The 22167-nt window shown below is 42.4% G+C and overlaps 1 protein-coding gene across 1 annotated transcript in view; it reads left to right on the forward strand.

The window, feature by feature from the left end:
* The window catches only part of RBFOX1 (RNA binding fox-1 homolog 1), a 2584986-nt gene that overhangs the window by 465449 nt on the left and 2097370 nt on the right, over positions 1-22167 (forward strand). Inside the window, exon 3 of the mRNA XM_044979735.1 lies at positions 3263-3322. Coding sequence (XP_044835670.1) covers positions 3263-3322 — 60 coding nt within the window. The remainder of the gene's footprint in view (positions 1-3262; positions 3323-22167) is intronic.

The raw sequence follows: 22167 nt of genomic DNA on the forward strand, positions 1-22167 counted from the left end.
GCTACCTAATCTTACTGACAGGAAACTAGCCCCCGAGGGTCTGGCTCAAAATATCAGTACAAGTGTACAGGCATTGCTAATAAAAGAACAGATCAGAATTACAATATGCAAACCATTTTCTAATGCTTCACTGCAAAAAATAAATGAATACCTAAGTTAATTAACCCCTTGGGTTCTGGAATAAGTGTGCCTTTAGGCACTTCAGTACTTAGAATCATAGAAACATAGAATCATATAATATCAGGGTTGGAAGGGGCCTCAGGAGGTCATCTAGTCCAACCCCCTGCTCAAAGCAGGACCAATCCCTAACTAAATCATCCCAGCCAGGGCTTTGTCAAGCCTGACATTAAAAACCTCTAAGGAAGGAGATTCCACCACCTCCCTAGGTAACCCATTCCAGTGCTTCACCACCCTCCTAGTGAAAAGTTTTTCCTAATATCCAATCTAGGCCTCCCCCACTGCAACTTGAGACCATTACTCCTTGTTCTGTAATCTGGTACCACTGAGAACAGTCTAGAGCCGTTCTCTTTGGAACCCCCTTTCAGGTAGTTGAAAGAAGCTATCAAATCCCCCCTCATTCTTCTCTTCTGCAGACTAAACAATCCCAGTTCCCTCAGCCTCTCCTCATAAGTCATGTTCTCCAGCCCCCTAATCATTTTTGTTGCCCTCCGCTGGACTTTTTCCAATTTTTCCACATCCTTCTTGTAGTGTGGGGCCCAAAACTGGACACACTACTCCAGGTGAGGCCTCACCAATGCCGAATAGAAGGGAATGATCACGTCCCTCCATCTGCTGGCAATGCTCCTACTTATACAGCCCAAAATGCTATTAGCCTTCTTGGCAACAAGGGCACACTGTCGACTCATATCCAGCTTCTCATCCACTGTAACCCTTAGGTCATTTTCTGCAGAACTGCTGCCTAACCACTTGGTCCTTAGTCTGTAGCAGTGCATGGGATTCTTCCATCCTAAGTGCAGGACTCTGCACTTGTCCTTGTTGAACCTCATCAGATTTCTTTTGGCCCAATCCTCTAATTTGTCTAGGTCCCTCTGTATCCTGTCCCTACCTTCCAGCATATCTAACATTCCTCCCAGTTTAGTGTCATCTGCAAACTTGCTGAGGGTGCAGTCCACACCATCCTCCAGATCATTAATGAAGATATTGAACAAAACTGGCTCCAGAACCGACCCTTGGGGCACTCCACTTGATACCGGCTGCTTGATACTTGATACCGGCCACTTGATACTTCTAATTATCTATCTAAGGAACTTACATGGCCCCCATTACCGTAGTGTCTAAGTGCCTCACAGTCATTAATGTATTCATCCTCACAGCACTTTGATGAGATAGGGAAGGGCTATTATTCTTTTTTCCAGACAGGAGACTGAAGCACAGAGACGTTAAGTGACTCACTCAAGGTGATATAGGAAGGTGGAGTTAGGAATTGAACACAGGGAACATTCTCTTCCTCCTTTTCCACATTTTAGGTTACTCCAGGAGCCAATGTAGTCCCTCGGATATCTTAGAGGAGCCCCTGGAGTTGCTGTAACTTATGGTAGCCTTACATGTTTGCCTGTGGGCTGATCTGCTGCCCAGAATTGCCAGAGTGTAGAGTGTAGTTCTGGCCATTTCTATTCCCATCCTGAGTATACCCCAAAGCTAAGGGCTATGGGGGTGGGAGGACAGCATACACTATCCCAGTACTTCTCTGCTTGGGGCATTCCTCTTGGGTCATTCTGCCCCCTTCATGCCATGGAGACATAAAGGGATTACAGTGGGGACCTAGCTCCGATCCAATATATCTAGTGATTCTGGACCAATTTGCAAGTGCTAGGTAAAGTGATATAATTTAGATTCACTTGCACTCCTTCAGGTAGAGCTGAACTCCCTTAGAATCAGTTAGATTCACTTAGGCTTATATACACCTATTGACCAACGAGTCTGTCCACATAATTTATGTGCCTGGAAGAAGGTGTATGTTAAAGTAGGATTCTTCTGTAGAACTGGCCTTTTAGGTCCCACAAGCGTTTACCATATGACGAAGTTTTTATGTGCATCTGTAACACTGACAGACCCCAGTCATTGGTGGACAGGATTGAATCGGGGACTTCTAGAGCTTAGTGGATGAACCTCTACCACATGAGCTAAAAGCCAACTGCTTCTTAGCTAAGGCTGTAGAGCAAACTCATTGATCTCCCTCTCTCTAAGTGATCTTAATGCCACTAGATGGGACAGAAAAACACACCTAGAAGGTATGTGGGTTACACATCCCCATCAGTTCACATGTTGAATTATTCGCTTGCATTAAGTTACACCTTTTGACCTTCCTGTTAGTTGCTTTTCTTGTTGTACTTGTCTCTTCTAGCAGCACAGCACTAGAGCGTTGACTCTAGTAAGGCAAATTCAGAAATTATATACAACAGGGAGTGTAAATGGGTCAGATGGTATCTAATGAGGCATAGAGGGACTCTATTGTATAATTTTGTGAGTAGGTGAAAAACGGGTAAGTTACAACTCATAATTAGAACAGGTGGAAAAATTAGTACTTTTTGTGTAAAGTTTAAAAAAAGAAGTCACTGTGTCCTGAAAGATAGTGATGTGGAAGTATTTTTGTTCTGAACCATTTTCAGTGGGATGAGACATGATTCCTCAAGTTGGAATAAATATAAGGATTGAGAGTATTTTATTTTACTTTTATGGTCACACACTGTGTTCCGCATCATAAGTAAAACAAATTAGTTTGCACAATATTCTTTTCAACTAATTTAAGTGCAAACTTTGAGATATGAGTTAATTATGAATACAAAATTCATACAGGTTTTAGTACTAACATAACACTATATCAATACATCACATGATAGAAAGGGTGGTATGATTTTGTTACTAGCCTGGGATTCAGGAAACTGTGGTTCATTTCCTTGGTCTGCCACAGACTTTGTGTGAGACCTTGGGCAAATCACTTAGTCTCTCTGTTCCCCATCTATATAATGCGGATAGTGATACTGCCTTGCCTCACAGAGAATTTGTGAAGATAGCTATATTTTTTTAAAAGGCACTGAGATACTAAGGTAATGTGAGCCATACAAGTACCTAAAATGAATAGGTATGGCTATAACTGAAATTAATAGTATTTATCAATAGCTTCTTCCCTGAGCATAGTTCTGAGCTCTGCTTTGCAATGTACTTTTTGCTGATTTTAATTCCTGTTATGTAAAGTACAAAATATTCTGTTTAATCGCTTTCCCTCCTTCCCTCTTTTCAGGACTATAAATCTGACGGTATGGCTTTGGCTTCCAGTGCCAGGAACAGTTCTCAAGGTCCAGTAAGTAAAAGCATTTTGCTGTACAGATTGCCTTCTGTAACAGTGTTTGCATTCTTCTCTACAGTGCTTCAGCCATCAATCACTGGAAGCGATTTTACCTGAGACAGATCTTACTGCTCTTGAAGTAACTGTGTTTGAGTTTGCTAAATGTTCTCAAATACTTGAATATATAGTATTAGCAAACATCTGACCTGCTCACCAAACTGAGGAAAGTTGACTTGAATAATTGAAATCTGAGTTCATTAGCGATCCAGTAAATCCATCTTCTATGTTAGTGCTTGCATTGCATCAGCAGACTGATTTAGGGTGAGGCAGTGTCTGACTCCTGGGAAAAGGGAGAGAAGTTGTGTACAACAGCAGCCTTTGCAGTTTCTTGAATGCCAAGGATTGCTCCTGACTAGTGGCATCTCCACCATAAAGGGGTGGGCCCAGGGGGTGAGGAAGAGGTCCAGCTAGGTAGTTTTACCACCAGCCATGAGAGATGGCCAGGCGCATAAAGAAGAACATACCACCCTTTCCAATATGGTGGTAAGTAGCTGTGCTCCCTCAGATCCCCATGAATGATTGTGTGTCCTGGTGAGATTCCCACTGCACCAAATGTGCATGGCTGTGCCTTTTGAGGCAGAGTGAGCCATTAGTCTTAGTCACTAAATCAGGTTTAACAATGTAGCATGGATAGTAACACAGAGATAATACCTGTAAGAGAACAGTCAAATCACATGGTAAGGAAATTAATATTTTGTTATACCTGTGCAGATCATATACAGTAAAATACCTCTGGTTTCAGTGGCTTCTTCATATGTGTGTGTGTATATACATATAAAATCATCTAAGCTTGGTAATGGATGAAGCAGAAAAAGGTGTTAGGTGTGAGTAATTGTAGAGATACCTGATTTTCTTCTAAAAATGTGAACACCAAACCACTAGATTATCAGACACTACCCTTCTTCCTCAAAGTTCTGGGATGTCAAGTAGGTTGACTCATTGGTTCCATAATATAATGACTTAATATTTGAAGAAAGGCTCAATCCAGGAAATGACATACTCATTTCTGGAAGTGATGTATTCCACCAAAGCTCTGCTTAGCCAGAAATGGGTGAACATGTTACAGGGGTATTTGTACTGCTCTATCAAGCGATTTGCAGAATGAAGACTACTGACATAGATTAATGGTGACACTTCAATGCTGCCATTACAGACTTTTCTAAGTAGAACTTCTAAAGATGTACTATCCCAATGTCATTCCCAGGTAATGTTTAGTGATCTATCACGGAATCTTTGTGTTAACATTTTGTAAGAATGTCTGTGCTAGACATTTGGGGCTATGCTCTGATCTGAGTTACACTGGTGTAAAATACAACATAGCTCCATTGGATCTGGGGGGGAGTTATTTTGGATCCACACCACTGTAAGACAGGCTGGAATCTTGACTCAGGAGGAGACTACTATATTGCAGTCCATATCTGTGGGGGAAATGTCACTCGCATGCCAGTTAGCTCATTTTCAAATTAGATCTGAAATCATACTGGAGCAGGAACTTGTGTGTGCATTTTCTTAACTGGCTAAAGTGAATTGCTGATTTTTTAAATATTTATTTTATTTGGTTTGGAACTTGAATGTGTAAGTCTTTCTTCCTGTGGACCTTCTACATAGCATAATGGGGGAACTGGATGAACCATATTCAGCAAAAAAATCCCTCTAAACCACACGTCAGTATGCTTCAGGGCAGATGCTGATATAGCAGACTGGGTCAGGAAGAAATTTGTCCCAATAACATAGTATGGAAAGAAATGATTCACTGTGAGGGTTCTTACTTTCATCAGAAACATTTGGTATTGGCTATTGTTAGATATACGATACTGCTGTATATGGATCACTGGGTTGACTTATTAGGATGGTGCTGGTGTTTTTACTTGCTCCTCAAGTGCTGTACTATGTGCTTTGCCTTCTGAAATATTTAGAGGTCTTATTCTGAGCATTATATCCTGAGTGCCTGATTCATGTATGTGCAACTAAAAAGATGCTAGACACCTTGTATGTTTCATAATAATAATATTAACTGTGCAAAGTGTTGGGCATATCCCTGCAAACACTTATTACTATGAATAGTCTCATTGAATTCAATGAGATTATTCTCACGAGAAAGTTACTCTCACACACAAATTTTTGCAGAACTAGGCTGAATGTTTGCATAACTTTGTATTTCCCTGAAAGAGAATGAATAGCTCAAAAAGTGATACCAAATGTGAAGTCTTTCACCTATAGGTTTTCGTTTCAAGCACAATGTAGGTTGGATAAGGATCGAAAGATAATTACCACATAGCTATTAACCAGATTATGTGAAATGAGTCCATGAACTCAGTCCATTTTCCAGTGGATAGCTATGCACATTACAAAAGCCAGCGCCTCATCTGGAATTAATTGGCACCCTTCTTTCCAGTTTCATCAGAAGCCAAAGACTGAATGAGCATGGAGACTGAACTACTTCTCTGTTAGAGAGTTTCAATTTCCAGTGCTGTCAGTCTAGTACATTTCACTAGTAGTAAATTGACTTTATTAAAAAAAAAGGGGGTGGGGAGGCAAGGTCTAAGAACGGGCTCAGATTTTCTGATTGTTACCAGAATATTTCAGTGGCAAGAGAAAAGCAGGCAAAGGAGATAGATCAATAAGTCAGTGTTCTCAATAAAAAAAAAAACCTTAGTTTTACCTGAGAGTTTAATACATATTTTCAGGAAGAAAATGAGTTGGACTGAGGGTTCATTTAAGTGGCATACAGACTCATTTTTTATTACCTCAGTAATTTCAAATTTTTATTAGATATGGAGAAACTCATCAGTAATTCATTTTCTTGTGACAGGGATTATATTATAGTGTTTGCATGTAACAGGGGAGAAGCTGTTCTGCAGTATTCTGAACACACAGGAGTTTGGATATGGATGATTTTGTGAGGCCATAAAAGGAGGGAGTTGCAGTAATCAAGGCATGAAGTGACAAATGCATGAAGGAGAGATCATCAGAGTGAGTGTCAAGCTAATGGTAGATGCGACCACTGTTGCAGAGGTGATAGTAGGCAGATTTGCAGAGTGTAGTAAAGTGAGATGAAAATGATAGCGTTGTCTATCATTTGGTTCAACTCAATTTTCAGTCTAGCCTTTAGTGAAATTGGTACTTTTGTCATTGCTTGAATCACTGCTCTTGCATTATCTTGTAGTTCTATACTGTGTGTTATGGATAAATATCCAATCTATGCAAAAAGTTTGAGGATGACTTGAAGATCAGAGCTGAGAAGTGAAAGTAGGACTGAGTTGAGGAGGGGGAGGGGAACACTAGAGAAGTGAGTTAGGGCACTTCCCTTGCTAAGAAGTGTACTTATATTTATGATATAAATGATTAAAGCGAAGGTGGTGCTCAATGTTGATGTTTTAAACATAAGTGCAGGGAGGGTGCAGAAATGGATGAGTGAAAACTTTAAAAGAGCTAGGTCTTTTTGGTAAAGCTAACCAAGAATTGACAATGAATAATCTGTTGATTTTCAGTTATTTTTTTCCTGTTTTCTAACTATCTGTGAAGGGATCCCAAAATTCCCAAATTAATTGATTCCCAAATATAATCAAGTAATAATTCTTGGTGTATGGATTATCACTGTAAATTCTGAATGTTCACAATTTATGGTGTGGTGTTTATGTAACGAGGTATTCTTCCTGATTGATTGATTTTATGTAACTAAATCAATGCAGCACAAATCTTCAGTAGTTTGATTGTAAAATTTGCAAATCAAGTATTTCTGACATTTAAAATCATGTGTATAAATTTGCTTTTGGCAAAAATGTGAAGCATGTGAGCGAATATGTGCAAAAATGATCATATATAAATCTTGCTTTTGAATTTGAATAAATACTAGTAGAAAAATGATTCCTCTTTTTGTGCGGTTCTTACAATATGCCTCATCAGTATAAAAATGATAGATGCATCATTACAATATAAAATTTTAACTAAGTGAGGGGAGGTACACGGAGAAGAGAGAAGAGGTTGGTGAATGTCATATAATTCCAAAATACTTGGAGTAGGTGCTCATATCATTTATTTGAAAATTACACTGAATAGGATTGAGAGGAATTACCATGCATTGATTTAAAGGACAGAAATGAGCATGTATGTCTTCTTTATTTATAAGGCACTTACCATTTACTAAACTATTTTACACAAAATTGCATATCTGCTGGGAAATGAGTGTTCCGTAAAATAAGTTTATATTAAAATGATGAATACACTATGAGTATGATTTTGAAAGATGCTAATTGCCTGCAACTCTGTTTGAAGTCAGCAGGAGCTGCAGGTGCTCAGCACCTCTGAATCAAGCTTTATATGTTCCACTGTAAACAGTGTACCCTATTTCATCCTTCATCATTTCCTGTTTATCAAATTGTGATACATAGATTCATATTTCACACAATGCTTGAGGTGAATTACAACAAATCATGAATTCATAGAGCTACAGTGTGAGCCAGTTGGTTGTGAAACAGCAGCAACAATCTACTCTAATTTGCATAACACAGAACGCTACTCTAATACAGTTGTTACTACAGGAAATTCCAAACATGAAATGACACATTCTTGCATTCTGATCCGTGGGGAAAATGGTTGCTAACCATCAAGGAAAAGATATTGCTGTGCAGCTGTTCCAGTTTAAAAACCTATTAGGAAGTATCAAATACATGTTATAATAGTAGTAATCCCCTCCAAAAATGAGTTTTATAGCAGTCAGCTGCTTTATTAGAGACTTTATCGTCCTTGGCTCCAGTGGTATATAAAAAATACTCAGACATGGTTGCTTCATTATTGAACTTGTCCTATAAGCATTTTCAAGCAGCTCACCTGCCCTACCATAGCTGGAGATCACTGAGACACAGGAGAAACAATTATCCTTTAGGAATCTGAAGGGCACCTCTTACTAAAGGGTCATTCCAGTGTACAATGCTAAGAGGGAGGGTGGTCTTGAGATTAAGTTTGCGTTAGGTTTCATGAGACCTGGGTTAAATTCCCAGCTCTGCTACAGACTTCCTGTGTGACCTTGATCAAGTCACTCAGGGCAAGATTCCCAGGGAAACTCAAGCATGGTGACTCCCAGTATCACAATGCCTATCTTTTAGGTTCTGAGAAAATCACTGAGATTCATGAAGTTTGTGTTATGCGCCCTAGCTCCTGTACAATGAATGTGGGAAGAGAGGAGCCTCAGAATGCCATTCTCAAAAGCCAGAACATTAGGTGACACCTTTTACCAAACCTAGCCAATGGGAGGTGCCAAGCTGAAGGGATGTGCTAAGCCCCGCCCCTCTCTTGGTGATAGGAGCTGAAGACTGGGCTGCACGGCGGCATCTACCTATGCTTAGGATTCTCAGCTGTGAACCCTCTCTTGGCAGTAGGTGCCTATGCCATTTGAGCCTATGCCCTGCTCTATTGACTTTTTATATTTTTTATTCACAGTGGAATAGCGTAACAGGAGCCCCACATTAGAACATCCTGTAGCCCAGTGGCTATGGCACTCACTTGAGAGGTGGAAAATCCTAGTTCAAATCCCTTCTTCCCCCTCAGATAGAAAGGGGACTTGAACCCAGGGCCGGCACTAGTGGTGGAAGCACGTGCCTGGGGCGGCACATGCTAAGGGGTGGCATTCCATCCATTCTTGGAGCGGCCCATTCTTGCTTTGGCAGTTCGGGTGGCAGCAAAAATGGTAGAGCCGGCCCTTCTTGAATCCTAGGACCAATCCTATTCAATTTATTCATAAATGATCTGGAGAAAGGGGTAAACAGTGAGGTGGCAAAGTTTGCAGATGATACTAAACTGCTCAAGATAGTTAAGACCAAAGCAGATTGTGAAGAACTTCAAAAAGATCTCACAAAACTAAGTGATTGGGCAACAAAATGGCAAATGAAATTTAATGTGGATAAATGTAAAGTAATGCACATTGGAAAAAATAACCCCAACTATACATACAATATGATGGGGGCTAATTTAGCTACAACGAGTCAGGAAAGAGATCTTGGAGTCATCGTGGATAGTTCTCTGAAGATGTCCATGCAGTGTGCAGAAGCGGTCAAAAAAGCAAACAGGATGTTAGGAATCATTAAAAAGGGGATAAAGAACAAGACAGAGAATATATTATTGCCCTTATATAAATCCATGTTACGCCCACATCTCGAATACTGTGTACATATGTGGTCTCCTCACCTCAAAAAAGATATACTGACACTAGAAAAGGTTCAGAAAAGGGCAACTAAAATGATTAGGGGGGTGGAGAGGGTCCCATATGAGGAAAGATTAAAGAGGCTAGGACTCTTCAGCTTGGAAAAGAGGAGACTAAGCGGCGATATGACAGAGGTATATAAAATCATGAGTGATGCGGAGAAAGTGGATAAGGAAAAGTTATTTACTTATTCCCATAATACAAGAACTAGGGGTCACCAAATGAAATTAATAGGCAGCAGGTTTAAAACAAATAAAAGGAGGTGGTTCTTCACACAGCGCACAGTCAACTTGTGGAACTCCTTACCAGAGGAGGTTGTGAAGGCTAGGACTATAACAGTATTTAAAAGAAAATTGAATAAATTCATGGTGGTTAAGTCCATAAATGGCTATTAGCCAGAATGGGTAAGGAATGGTGTCCCTAGCCTCTGTTTGTCAGAGGATGGAGATGGATGGCAGGAGAGAGATCACTTGATCATTGCCTGTTAGGTTCACTCCCTCTGGGGCACCTGGCATTGCCCACTGTTGGTGGACAGATACTGGGCTAGATGGACCTTTGGTCTGACCCGGTACGGCTGTTCTTATGTTCTTATGTTCTTAATCAGCATCTCCCCCCATCCCATGTTAGTATCCTAACCACTGGGCTAAAAGTTATGAGGGAGTTGATCCACACCTTCCTCTCTTGTGTAAGCTTCTCTAAAGGGGCCTAATCCAGTAGATGAGATCTGAATATGCTTACCCGATCGGGCCCTGCAGGTGAGTTAGGCAGAGGAATGCCTATCTTCTCCTGGTTTGTGCATCACTCTGGCACTTAGGTGTCATGATACCTGGTGTGGGGCTGCACTGTGTGTGTGCTTAAAGGCATAAATATAGGTTCTTAGGGAACTCCTACTGCAAACATGTAGATGACAAACAATCCTAGGCACTTACAGGGCTTGGGGGCTTCTGAACAGGGGTTTTGTGAATCCCAGTGGAATTTAGGTGCCTAAGATCCCAGTTAGGTGCCTAAGTCCTTGTGAATACGACCACTAATCTTTTCTACCTCAGTTACTCTTTAGTAAAACAGAAATAACAGCACCTCCTTTTTCCTTGTTATCTGTTTAGGCGCAAAGACTCTCACTTGCTGTGTTTGTACACTGCCTAGCGCAATGTGACCCTGATTGTGGTTGAGGCCTCGAGGTGATAAGTTAATATCCAGATGGACCTCATTTTGAGAGATGTCACTCACTGAGTCCCAACGTTGCCCTCCTTCCACGCAAATTTGTGTGCCCCTGCTTTCATTATTGAAAATTACTTACATCACAGGAAGAACCATGAAACTGAGGTTATAGAAAGAGTGACTTGCATCAAAGCAAGAAATCCAACAGGATTTTCAGTTTCTGGGAAACACACATTAGGGTCTATAGTTGGCATTTGATTCTTGACAAGTTGAGAGGTATTACTAATACCCCTGGCTCTTGCTGCTGCTCTTGTGAGTGAAGATAACCATAAAATATTTGCAAGATCAGATTCTAAGTTAAGGAAGTTACTGCTTTAGTTTTGTGCTTGCATGTTTTGAGGAACAGAATTGTACTTTCCCCCCCAGACTTCTGATTGCTCTAGGGTGTTGATTTGGGAATATTTTGGTGCCTACTGATTATTTGTTCATCAGTAAAGCTGGTTGGGAAATTTTCGATGAAATCTTTAGCATCAGTAAATGCAGATTCATTGGAACTGCAACAGTTTGAGAAAGGGTCAGTTTTAACAAACTTACCATTTTGTAAAAAAATTGAAAGAAAGGTTAGTTTTGAAAATGTCAAAATGTCCCATTTGAAAAAGTTCAGGTTTTGGTTTGAAACAACTTTTTGTTTCAAAATTTAATTATTAGTAGCTATTTAGGGATAACACCGGCTCTTTTCCTGATTTCAACAGCAGCTTCTTTCAATGCTTCAATAGCTACGGTGAAGTTATCAGAGCCTTTGTCAGAGTCTCTTAAAGAGTTAGCTCTAAAATAACATTAAAAGACTGTTTGTGGTTATACAAAAGCTTGCATCTCTGTTTTAATTTCTTAGAATCCAATTTAGGTTCATGTCATTTGAAAATGAATGATTTGAGGAATTAGATTTCATTTGTGGAAGAATGTATTATTTGGAGCAGAAAATGACCTGAGCTGTGCATTTAAAAATGCTTACTGATGTCACTGTAAAAGAGGTTGCATTACTCCATTGAATAATCAAGACCATGCAGAATAATGTTAAGGCTGTTCTGGCTATTTCTTGGTAACAGATTTACCTGAAATTTTTTAGTCTGATTCTTGTGATCAAATCTTCTTTGTTGGAGCTTGTGTTACAAGAACCTGTTATTCTTCAAATGCTTACATTTGTCAGAATACCATTTTAAAAACAGGATTCCAGTTGCCTTGCTTGGCTCTTCAATAATTTACGGAACTTTAATTATTACTTTTGTGCCTGTTTTGGACAAGGAGAATTATGCAGGCAATTTTGGTAGCACTGTTTGAGCTATTGAAGGGAGGGGATGGAGAAGAATTAATATATTTCTTGGGTTTTCTAGCGCCACACAATTGTGGCATAAAAAATAACGAAGTTAAGAACTGAGTTTATTTCTCTGTGAATTACACTATCTTTATTTTTGTCTGTAAAGTTGTGTGTTGTGACTGATGAGAAGGAATGCATATGTTTCTCAAATACACCAAATTATTGCTTATAGAACAATCTAGTACTAAAAAAAGGGGGGCTTGAGAGGAGAATTCAAATAGATCTGAGGATGAATGATTCAATAAGACTTCAATTCCAGAATATGAACAGCTTTTCTGGATATTTTTTTATTATGGGCTGCTCTTGCCTGCTGTTAATGACAGATAGTATGTGCAAATATAACAAATTTGAAACTCAGAGAAGTTAAATTCCCTACTCTGTTACTCCAATGTTACACTGCTGTGGCTTTGTTGAAGTGAATGGAGTTATACTGGTATAAAACTGGAGTTACCCGGTGCTGAATCAAGTTCACAGAATTATATGAATGCTGAATTTTCTAGCTATTTAATAGATCTCCTTTTAAATAATGTAAGTGGTTTTTATTAGCCTGAGAAATGTGTACCTTCTAAAATAACCTTTTCTGTATTGCCAAAGTTTGTCATATAATCAATGAATTTTATTTATTCATGGTGCAAATAAGAAATTATATATATATTTATTTTAAATGGCAGGTGTCCTATTTCTGAAAAGTCAGTCCTTAATTTTGAAAGTCTGCATGAGTAGCTTTAGAACATTAACTTATCTTTTGCCAAGTTACTTTCCTGTGAATAGGAATATTCAGAAAGAATGAGTATGAATCCTACTTACAAGCCACCACTATCTTATTTGAAACATGCCCATGAAACTAAATTTGTATAGACTCCTGCCATGTACATTATACTATGTTTGTTTCCTTAGGTGCCTGTAGCGGGGTGGTTACCCGCTCCTGCCCTGAGGGGTTTAAAACAGCCCTGGAGAAGGGCCGTGGGAGGAGGAAAGCAGTGTGGCTGATTGGGGGAAACAGCCTCAGCTGGGGACCATGCTCCAATCAGGGCCCAGCTGGCTCTATAAAGGCTTGAGTCAGGAGTAAAAGCACACAGTCTCTCTCTAGCTGTAGAGGGAGATGGGTCTGGCTGCAGGGAGCTAGAGACAGGGCACCTGAGTGGAGCAGGGCTGGGGAAAGGCAGATGAGCCAGGGAGCTCCAGTCTGGAAAGCCCCAGGCTGTGGCCTAGCATAAGGCTAATAGGTACTGGGGGGTTGCAGAGGGCAGCCCACGGGTAGGTAAAGGCAGCAAGTCCAAACCCCTCTTGCCAGTGATGAGTAGAATACACTGCAGTCTTCCCCAGGGAACGGGGGCTAGTTGGTGACTGGCAGTAGCCTTACACTGAGGCAAGATGGGGATAGGGGATGGGGGTTCCCCTGGGTGGGGAGACCCTGAGACCGAGGGGTTACTGTCAGAGGGGCAGCAGCTCAGAGAAAGGGGCACCAGAGTCCTGGGAGGGACACGGGGGACCAGCAGTAAGGCGGATTCCTGGTCTGCAGAGGGTGCTCTGGAAGTTGGATGATCTAATTCCCTGAGAGACCAGCAGGAGGCACCACAGGGGGTGAGTCCACACACCTACAGTGCCCAATAGTAGGTAAAGCTGTTTGGGTTTGTCTACACTGCAATTTGAGGCTAGGGTTCAAACTCCGGCTCAAACCTACCTCCCTTTCATCTACACACACATTGTAATAACCTAGGGTTCCAGGACCCATGGGTGTCCAACATCTAAGCCTGAGTCAAGCTAGGACCCAGGATCCAATCCCTGTTGCTTTTCAGGGCTGATGCTGTCCTCCTGGAATCATGCTCCAGGAGCCCACCAAAAGTATTTCGCAATCCCACAGGCCAACTTTCTTTGTCCTCTGGACAGTCAAGTTTTCCTACACTCCACCATGAACAAAGGGCTAGAGCAGCCATATTTTAAGTGTGTGCTAGGAAGTCTGAGATATAGTGGTTGGACTTGGACCTGCATATGAAATGTAGATGCTGCAGCTCCAGGTTGGGACCCGGGGATAAACAATTTCTAATCTTGGGTTACAAATGAGTGTAGATGCTCAAGCCCTAAGTTAACAAACCCAGGGTCTGTTAACTTGAGTTCTACTAACCCTGGGCTTACATTGCAGTGTAGACATACCCTTTGTATCCCCAGTAAACTGGATTTTAATTTTGCCGCAAAGCCCCCCAGATTGGGCTGCACTCAGATGCAGCAGTCTGCATATTTTGCAGAAGTTTCCATATCAATAAAATATAAATATAAAGAATAGAATTAAATATCACAATAAATAATGCAGCCAACACAGTAGCATGTAAATATGTGATTTATTTAGATAGTAAATTAAATTTAATTTATGTTGCCCCCATATTTTCAGTGTATCAGAAATGTTTGAATTGACAATGGATAATTGCATCACGGTAGCATTTTTCAATGGGGGGAAGGTTGAGGTTTTGGCAGCTGGATTGAGGTATTTAGGACTAGATATGGATGGGAATTTATAAGAAAAAGTTTTCTAGTCAGAAAATGCAGATTTGTCAAAACCAGAACTTTTTTTTCATTAGCCAGGTTTCCCATGACCAGGATGGAATTCTGGTCAAAACAAGAGAGAGAACCCCCAAAATAACCAATAGTAAAGTGGTTAGAGTAGATATGGGATACCGTGGTTCTAAAGCAGGAGGGACTTGAATCTGGGTCTCCCATATCCAAGGGGAGTGCCCTAACTCCAAACTGTTGACTATTCTGGGGGGGGATTTTGCTCTCATGTTTTTTTCCAAAGGTCTCATTTCTGTTTTGTTGTGGAATGAAAACAAATTTTGAAACCTCAATTCAGTCTTTCTGTCTTCTTTTCTTGAAACAGAATTCTTGTTTTCCGGCCAGACTTATTTAGGACATTTACATTGTTGCCAACTATGGCAATTTTGTTGTGAATTTAGGGTATTTGGTGTTTTTTATTAAAGAACCAGCTCCTGGAGTCATATGATTATGTAAGAATCTCAGCTTTCATATTAAAAAAATAAAGTAAGCTTCTATCCTTCATGGCTGCAGAAAAAAGCCTTAGAGTGAACCCTAAAGGGTCAAAAACCAAGAGGCAAATAAAAAGAATCCAAAATGTATTTTTAAAATTTCAAGTACTTTTAAACCAATGTCATGAGGGTTTTTTGGGTAGCTGACTTACAATTTGTGAATGCTTGGAGATGGCAATGCTGCTTTTGACATCAGAGAAGAAGTGGGAGGCAGTTTGAGCTTGCAGAAGGAATAAATTATCTGGATGTTTCAGAATGAAATTTAACCATATTGACGTTGTATTTGTCATCTTCAGGTCTCAGAATTAATAACCCCATTGATGTTTGCACTTTTTGAAGCTATCTTTTCATCTTCTCAATCAGGGGCGGCTCTAGGATTTCTGCCGCCCCAAGCAGGGCGGCACGCCGCGGGGGGCGCTCTGGCGATCGACGGTCCCCCGGCTCCGGTGGACCTCCCGCAGACGTGCTTGCAGAGGGTCCGCTGGTCCCGCGGCTCCGGTGGACCTCCCGCAGGCACGCCTGCGGATGCTCCACCAGAGCCGCGGGACCAGCGGACCCTTCGCAGGCACGTCTGCAGGAGGTCCATCGGAGCCGTGGGACCAGTGGACCCTCTGCAGGCACGTCTGCGGGAGGTCCACCGGAGCCGCCTGCCGCCCTCCCGCGGGACACCGCCCCAAGCGTGCTTTTGGCGTGCTGGGGTCTGGAGCCGGCCCTGTTCTCAACCATAATGCAGGATTTGCTTCTGGAGAAGATACTATACACATGGAATTAAAAATAATGTAGGATTGTGGAGGTATATTGGGAAAGAAAGCTTTTTGTGATACTAAAATAAAAGTTTCAAGTGAGGATTTTCTTCAGTGTGAAGCTACGCTTGTGGAGGTGTCTTCAGTGGGCCATAAGCACCAGTACTTATTAGCCTCTAGCTTAGGCAAAACACTCTCTGAAACTCACAGGAGTTGGGCTGAATAGTGAATGAAACCCCTGGGCTTAGGCTCCACTTCTGCCCTCAGGCTCATATGAGTTTGGGGTTTGTGAAGAATGAAGTATTGTGAATTGATAGATAAATCTACACCCCACCCTGTGGGTACAGAGCTCTCAAGAGACGAAAGAAATAGGGGAGTTTCTACTGTGCAGAAGTAGGGCAGGATTTGGCCATGTGGTGAGGCAGCAAGGGTGAGGGGCTTTATGCCTCCTGTATGCTGTGGATCTCAGTCTTTGGGGGATCACTGCGGATCAATGTGCACTGCATCTTTAGAGGTGAGGCCAGAAATGGAGTAGGAAGGGATGGGATCACATTCTCCACCATTATGTCTGATCAGTTGGTCCTTTCCTACATTGCAGTGTGTTTACATGCACTGCAGAACGTCTGCAAGCCCTGGCATGGAATAGTGGACATTAAGAGCTTCAGTACTGTGCTATGGGTGGCATGGAGGATTCCTTCCTTTATGGGCCGCCATGAATCCCACTATGTGCTGCCTGGCTATGCAGCCTGTGCTTGGGGATGAGGGCTTTGGATTTAGGGGCAAATGCTGCCCATGCCTCTATGGCAGTTGAACCTGCTTGGCTTCCTTGCATGGATGGGAAGCTGCACAGGATGAAACGGGGGAAAGGCAATGTCAGGGGGGTTGCTGGCAGACTCAGTCCCCTTTCCCTTTGAGGAAGGAGAGACAAGATGCCTAAACCAACCATTGTGCTTGCTTTGTGGTTGTGGAATACACACACTCACTCACTCTCACTCTCTCTCTCTCTCTCTCTCTAGTTGGGCCAGACTGTGGGGAGTGGATTTGCCTGTCAAGGAAGTGTTACAAGTTATATGCTTCTTTCCTACAGAAGGGTTACCCTATCCTCTAAAATAGGCATTTTTCTATGAATGGAGAATATTTGAACTGGCATGTACAAACTCAGGACTGGGTTTACCCCACTATTTGATTGTGAGACATTTAGCTGCAACTGAGCCCTTGCTGTATTCCTTGCATTGTCCTACACATCTCTGCTATTTCTGTTTTTCATTTCTATAATACAAGCCTTGTGGTTTTCATAGTAAATTAACATTCAACAGCTTGCTGCCACCTTTTGGGTCAAAAAGGAGGGAGAGCTCAGTGAGGGAAGATATTTTTGAGGTGTGCACACTAAAATGCCTTAATTCACATTATTTGTGGAAAGAAATTACCAGATTCAGAGATCTAATTCTACTTTGAGTCATGTTTCATACTCATTGAGATTTTACTGTACTTTTGATTAACTCTAGTGGCACTCAAACCCATATAAAACTCCAACCACAAGGGAGAAAATCAGGGCTGGTGAAAGGATGTTTTGTGCCCTAGGTGAAACTTCCACTTTGCAGTGGTTGTGCACCATGCAACTGGTCACCCATGTTACATGAAAATCTGGCTCTGACGGTTTCGTAATTAGACTTAACAGGTACTGCTGCATTTCCTAGCGCTGTTGTCCCAGGCTGGCTGCAGACTCAGGCAGACAGGACTGTGTTGGCTAGACGCCTATCACCTTTGGAAGATTTTCCTTGTAGCCATAAGGGCTCAAGACAGCCGTGTTTCTTCACTGAAAACTTGCAGTGTGCTGCCCCTGAATCCAAGATTAATACTTTGTGTGGGCAGGTGTAGAGCTCAGGGCTTGAAGGCCTCTGGTCTAATGGTCTGAGCCAGTGCAGAACTAGGAGCCTCGATCTCCTGTGTTCAAAGCAGGACTCTGACAACGACTCCCTGGGTAACTTTGGGAAAGTCATGTCTCTGTTCTCTGCCTCAGTTTCCCCCAAAATGGGGCTCTATTTATCTGCTCCACAGGGCTGCAGGGATGGATGGGGATGAAGCCTTGGAAGGTGGCACATGCTGAGGAAGGTTATACTTTTGCAGCTTTTAACCCTGTATCCTCTGGCAGGGCATAGTGGCCATGGTCTCCTCTTCCTTTTTCTCCCCCCCGCCCCCACCCTCCTGCCACTGCATTGCTGTCAATAGGGCCAGCTGCAGATGGGCTGATGTCACCCACTCTGATCTGCAGCCAGCAGCCCTTGGGCAGCAGACGCTGCTGTGGCAGGGGGTCTGGGACTGCCAGAGCCGGAGGGAGCAGGCTAGGGAGTGATGCGGCAGCCTGGGGGCTCAGGGAGGAGGTGGCTTTGGGCTGGCAGCGGGGATACGGGTGGGCAGTGATGTGGGGCGTGGCGGAGGGAGGTGGTGGGGCCCACGGTTGCAGAGGAGGCCCACAGAGGTAGGTGCTAACGTGGCTGCGAGCGGCCTATCCCCCCACCAGGAACAATAGTGTAAAAAAAAAATTGGGGTCACCCCTTTTCGGTGCCCCCAAATCTTGGTGCCCTAGGCGGCCGCCTAGTTCACCTAGTGGTTACACTGGCCCTGAGAAAAAGCTGCCATGGTTCTTCAGCCAAGGCTAGTGCCTCCTGGTTGAAAAAGGAGATGGACATTTTCTAAATGTCCACCTTTAGTTGGTGTAGGTTTAATTTCAAAGGTGGTCCACCTCAGAATACAAAGCAATGTTGCCCTATGGGTATGTGTGAGGACTTCTTTCCAGTAGAGTGGTGCCTTTCTGAGGGATTAGAACAGGAGTACTTGTAAAAAGAACAGGAGTACTTGTAAAAAAAACAGGAGTACTTGTGGCACCTTAGAGACTAACACATTTATTTCAGCATGAGCTTACATGTGCTATAGCTCACTTCTTCGGATGCATAGAATGGAACACACAGACAGAAGTTTCTATTCTATGCATCCGAAGAAGTGAGCTGTAGCCCACAAAAGCTTATGGTGAAATAAATGTGTTAGTCTCTAAGGTGCCACAAGTTCTCCTGTTTTTTACAAGTACTACTGTTCTTTTTGCGGATACAGACTAACACGGCTGCTACTCTGAAACCTGAGGGATTAGAGAATATCACTGAGGTTAGTTGCAGAATTTCACCCAGGACTTTCTGGTCTAGAGGTTTGGAACATAGGCTGCGGACCATGGCCTAACCATGTCTTGGTTGTGTCTGATCTATGTTGGGCTCTGACCCTGCACATCAGGTCACAAAGCCACTCACTGAAATTTGACCTGTCTGCCTCTCTATCACGACTCACTCCTCTGACTTAAATTTGGAGGGGATGGGTGGATGGGCTCCTGGGTCAGGGGGTTCAGGCCACTATTGGGGGTCCTGAGAAGGAAAGAGTTGGGTCAGGTGTGTGTGTGGGGAAAATGTATGGCCCCCCGATTTTAAATTGTGCTCTGCAGCCCTTGTGGAAGCTATAATGGCCTTGTCCTAGTCCCAGTGGCACAATGAAAATCTTCCTGTTGATTCCAGTAGTTTTGAATGAATGTACCAAGCATAATCACACATCCCTGTCAAGCCAGTCAGATTATTTGTCAGCACTGTAAAAAATTATGCAATACATAAATAAGCAGAGAGTAAGATCAAAGGCTTAATGTTTACATGGTGTTCAGCACTATCCATTCAGATGCTGAAAAAAAAGTCAACAAAATATCTGTAAGCAGGGACTGAATGAGCTCTCTCCAGACATCTAGTGATGTACTAGGGGGGAAAGACTTCAGGAGCAGCCTATATTTACATAAACATGCCTACCTTGCCTAGGTGCTGAGCAGATGGAACTGCCTTGCCAAAGTGATCAATTTTGGCTGGTTTTGGGTTACAATTGAATGCAGGGGTAATAAAATGTTTTTGTTCTTGTTGTGTGGGTAAAGGGCATTGGAAGTGTACTTCAAATGCTCAGATTGAGGGGGTCACCCTACACTGAAACTTACTTGCTAAGCAGAGGTAGGGTTGCCAAGTCTCAGTGAAAGAGAGAGGGGGTTTCCACGGGGTGGTGTGGACTCTGGTTAGAGTCCTAGACCCTCTCCTCTTCAGTGTCTAAAGATAGAGCTGACTAAACTCAATGTAGAGTCCTTATTTCTGTTATGTGATTACTAAAAGTGAATCACTGATGAGCAGGTATAGGGGCCTTAAGTCTTATGAGACCTGGAGTAGAGTCAGTGAAAAATGAATACACAGGCTGCATTAGCAGTGAGGTTCTCTGCTACCCAGTGAAATCACTAAGAGCTGGGCTAAGTGGTGGTACCTCAGAATCACAGGAGGGGCCAGTGACATCAAAGGGAACAATGGCAGCAAGCGATGGAGACTGGCATCATGGACCAATAGGGGTAAGGGTTGAAATCTCAATAGTAAATAAATTATGGTAGAGGGGTGGGGATAAGCTGTGAAGGGCCCTGAAAGTGAAGTGAAGCTGCTTATGTCTGATGTGGCAGAGAAGGTTGAAGCCATGCATGCATGCAAAGAGGAGCAGGTGATATGGTCCAAGCAACAGGCTAAGAACATTATCTTTGCAGCAGCATTCTGAATAGATATGACTGGGCAAGATTGCATTTGCCAAAGCCAGATAAAAGGATGAAACGTGAAATGATGAGAGGCGGAGAGTTTCATCTGTGTGGCTGGATAAAAAAGACTGTGTCTTAGAGCTCTTATGCAGAAAAAACTGACAAGATTTAGATACAGTCTGGATGTGAAGACCTGGAGAGTGGTTCAAGTTTCAGATGACACCCAGGTTACAGGTATATAGTCAGAAGTGCTTGGCTTTTTGATCCTTTGCTGAGTATGTACCCATGAGGTTCAGGTGGGTTTGTACTCGTCATGGCTAGTCCACACCACTCACCACTGCTTGTGCTACTCCGGCTCCACTACTATTTTAGCACACTAGCTGATGCGAGCTAGTGCGAGTATGTCTGCATGAGCTGGGAATCACATCACTAGCACATAGTGTAGACAGAACCTTAGCAAGTGTCCCTCTTAAAAAACACCAGCATCTCTTTTTAGGCACTGCTGTAGTAATCCTTTCTGAAGAGCTGGATGGGCTGCATTCTTCCCTGTCTGCAATTTTTCATTGCTCTCCAGGGCTACCTTAAGAGTATATTCCTGTTTACTTAAAGTTTGCCCTTTATGAAAATGGCTTTGCTTTTTTCCCCACTCTCCTTTTCACAAATTCATGCCAAATATTGATATTTGATGATAACAAATATCATACATTGCTTTTAATCAAGAGAGACTCAGAAAAGATATTGAGAAGAGAATAGGGCACTTAAGAGTAGTTCACTATGGCCAATAATGATCTTTGCTGAGAAATACAATTGCTGGAAGAATTGCAGTCTGTGATCTGAATGGAAATGTTCTGAACTACCTGAAATTACCTCATCTCTATCACTACTTCTGGCAAGATACCTATGAACTGGACACAGTAGCATGCAGAAAAGGTAAGATTTATTTTAATTATGTATTTCCATTGGACCAGTATGTTTTCTCATTAGCATAACATCACTGTGATGGGTTGGATTCTCCTCCCTCCTCTCCCCTTTCCAGGATGCCACCTGTTGTACTGGGGTTTCACTGAGCCTCTCCTGCTCCAGCTGCCTGGATTCCCTCTCCCTATTTTGCTGAATTAGGCTCTCCAGACTCTTCCAACACACATCAGTAGGGCCACATCCAGCTACAGACACAGATTGAAGTCAGCTCTGTGTGAGAGCAATCACCCAGCACTCATGTGCACACCCCTTTTGGGAGATAAACCCCAAATAGTACTGTCTTGCACTGTATAGAAAGATTTGCACAGCACAAGCTCATAAAAATTCACCCTCTCCCTCAATGTGGAGAGAAATGTGCACCGCTTCTTGCCTCCCCCAGATATGAATTGCACACACTGGGTTATGTTATAAACAAGAAATAAGTTTATTAACTACAAAAGATAAATTTTAAGTGATTATAAGAGATAGCAAACAGATCAAAGCAGATTACCTTAGTAAAAAACCAAAAACTGCAAACTGAGTTTAACACACTAGATAGGTAAGATATAAATTAGCAAATTCTCACCCTGAGTGATAAACAGGCTGGCAGATTCTTAAGGCACAAGTTGCCTTGGCTTTCCTAGATTTTCAAACACAGCCTTTGTTTGTCAGAGGGTGGAGATGGATGGCAGGAGAGAGATCACTTGATCTCCCTCTGTTATGTTCACTCCCTGTAGGGCATCTG

Source organism: Mauremys mutica, chromosome 11 (assembly GCF_020497125.1).
Source record: "Mauremys mutica isolate MM-2020 ecotype Southern chromosome 11, ASM2049712v1, whole genome shotgun sequence".
Lineage (NCBI taxonomy): Eukaryota > Metazoa > Chordata > Testudines > Geoemydidae > Mauremys > Mauremys mutica.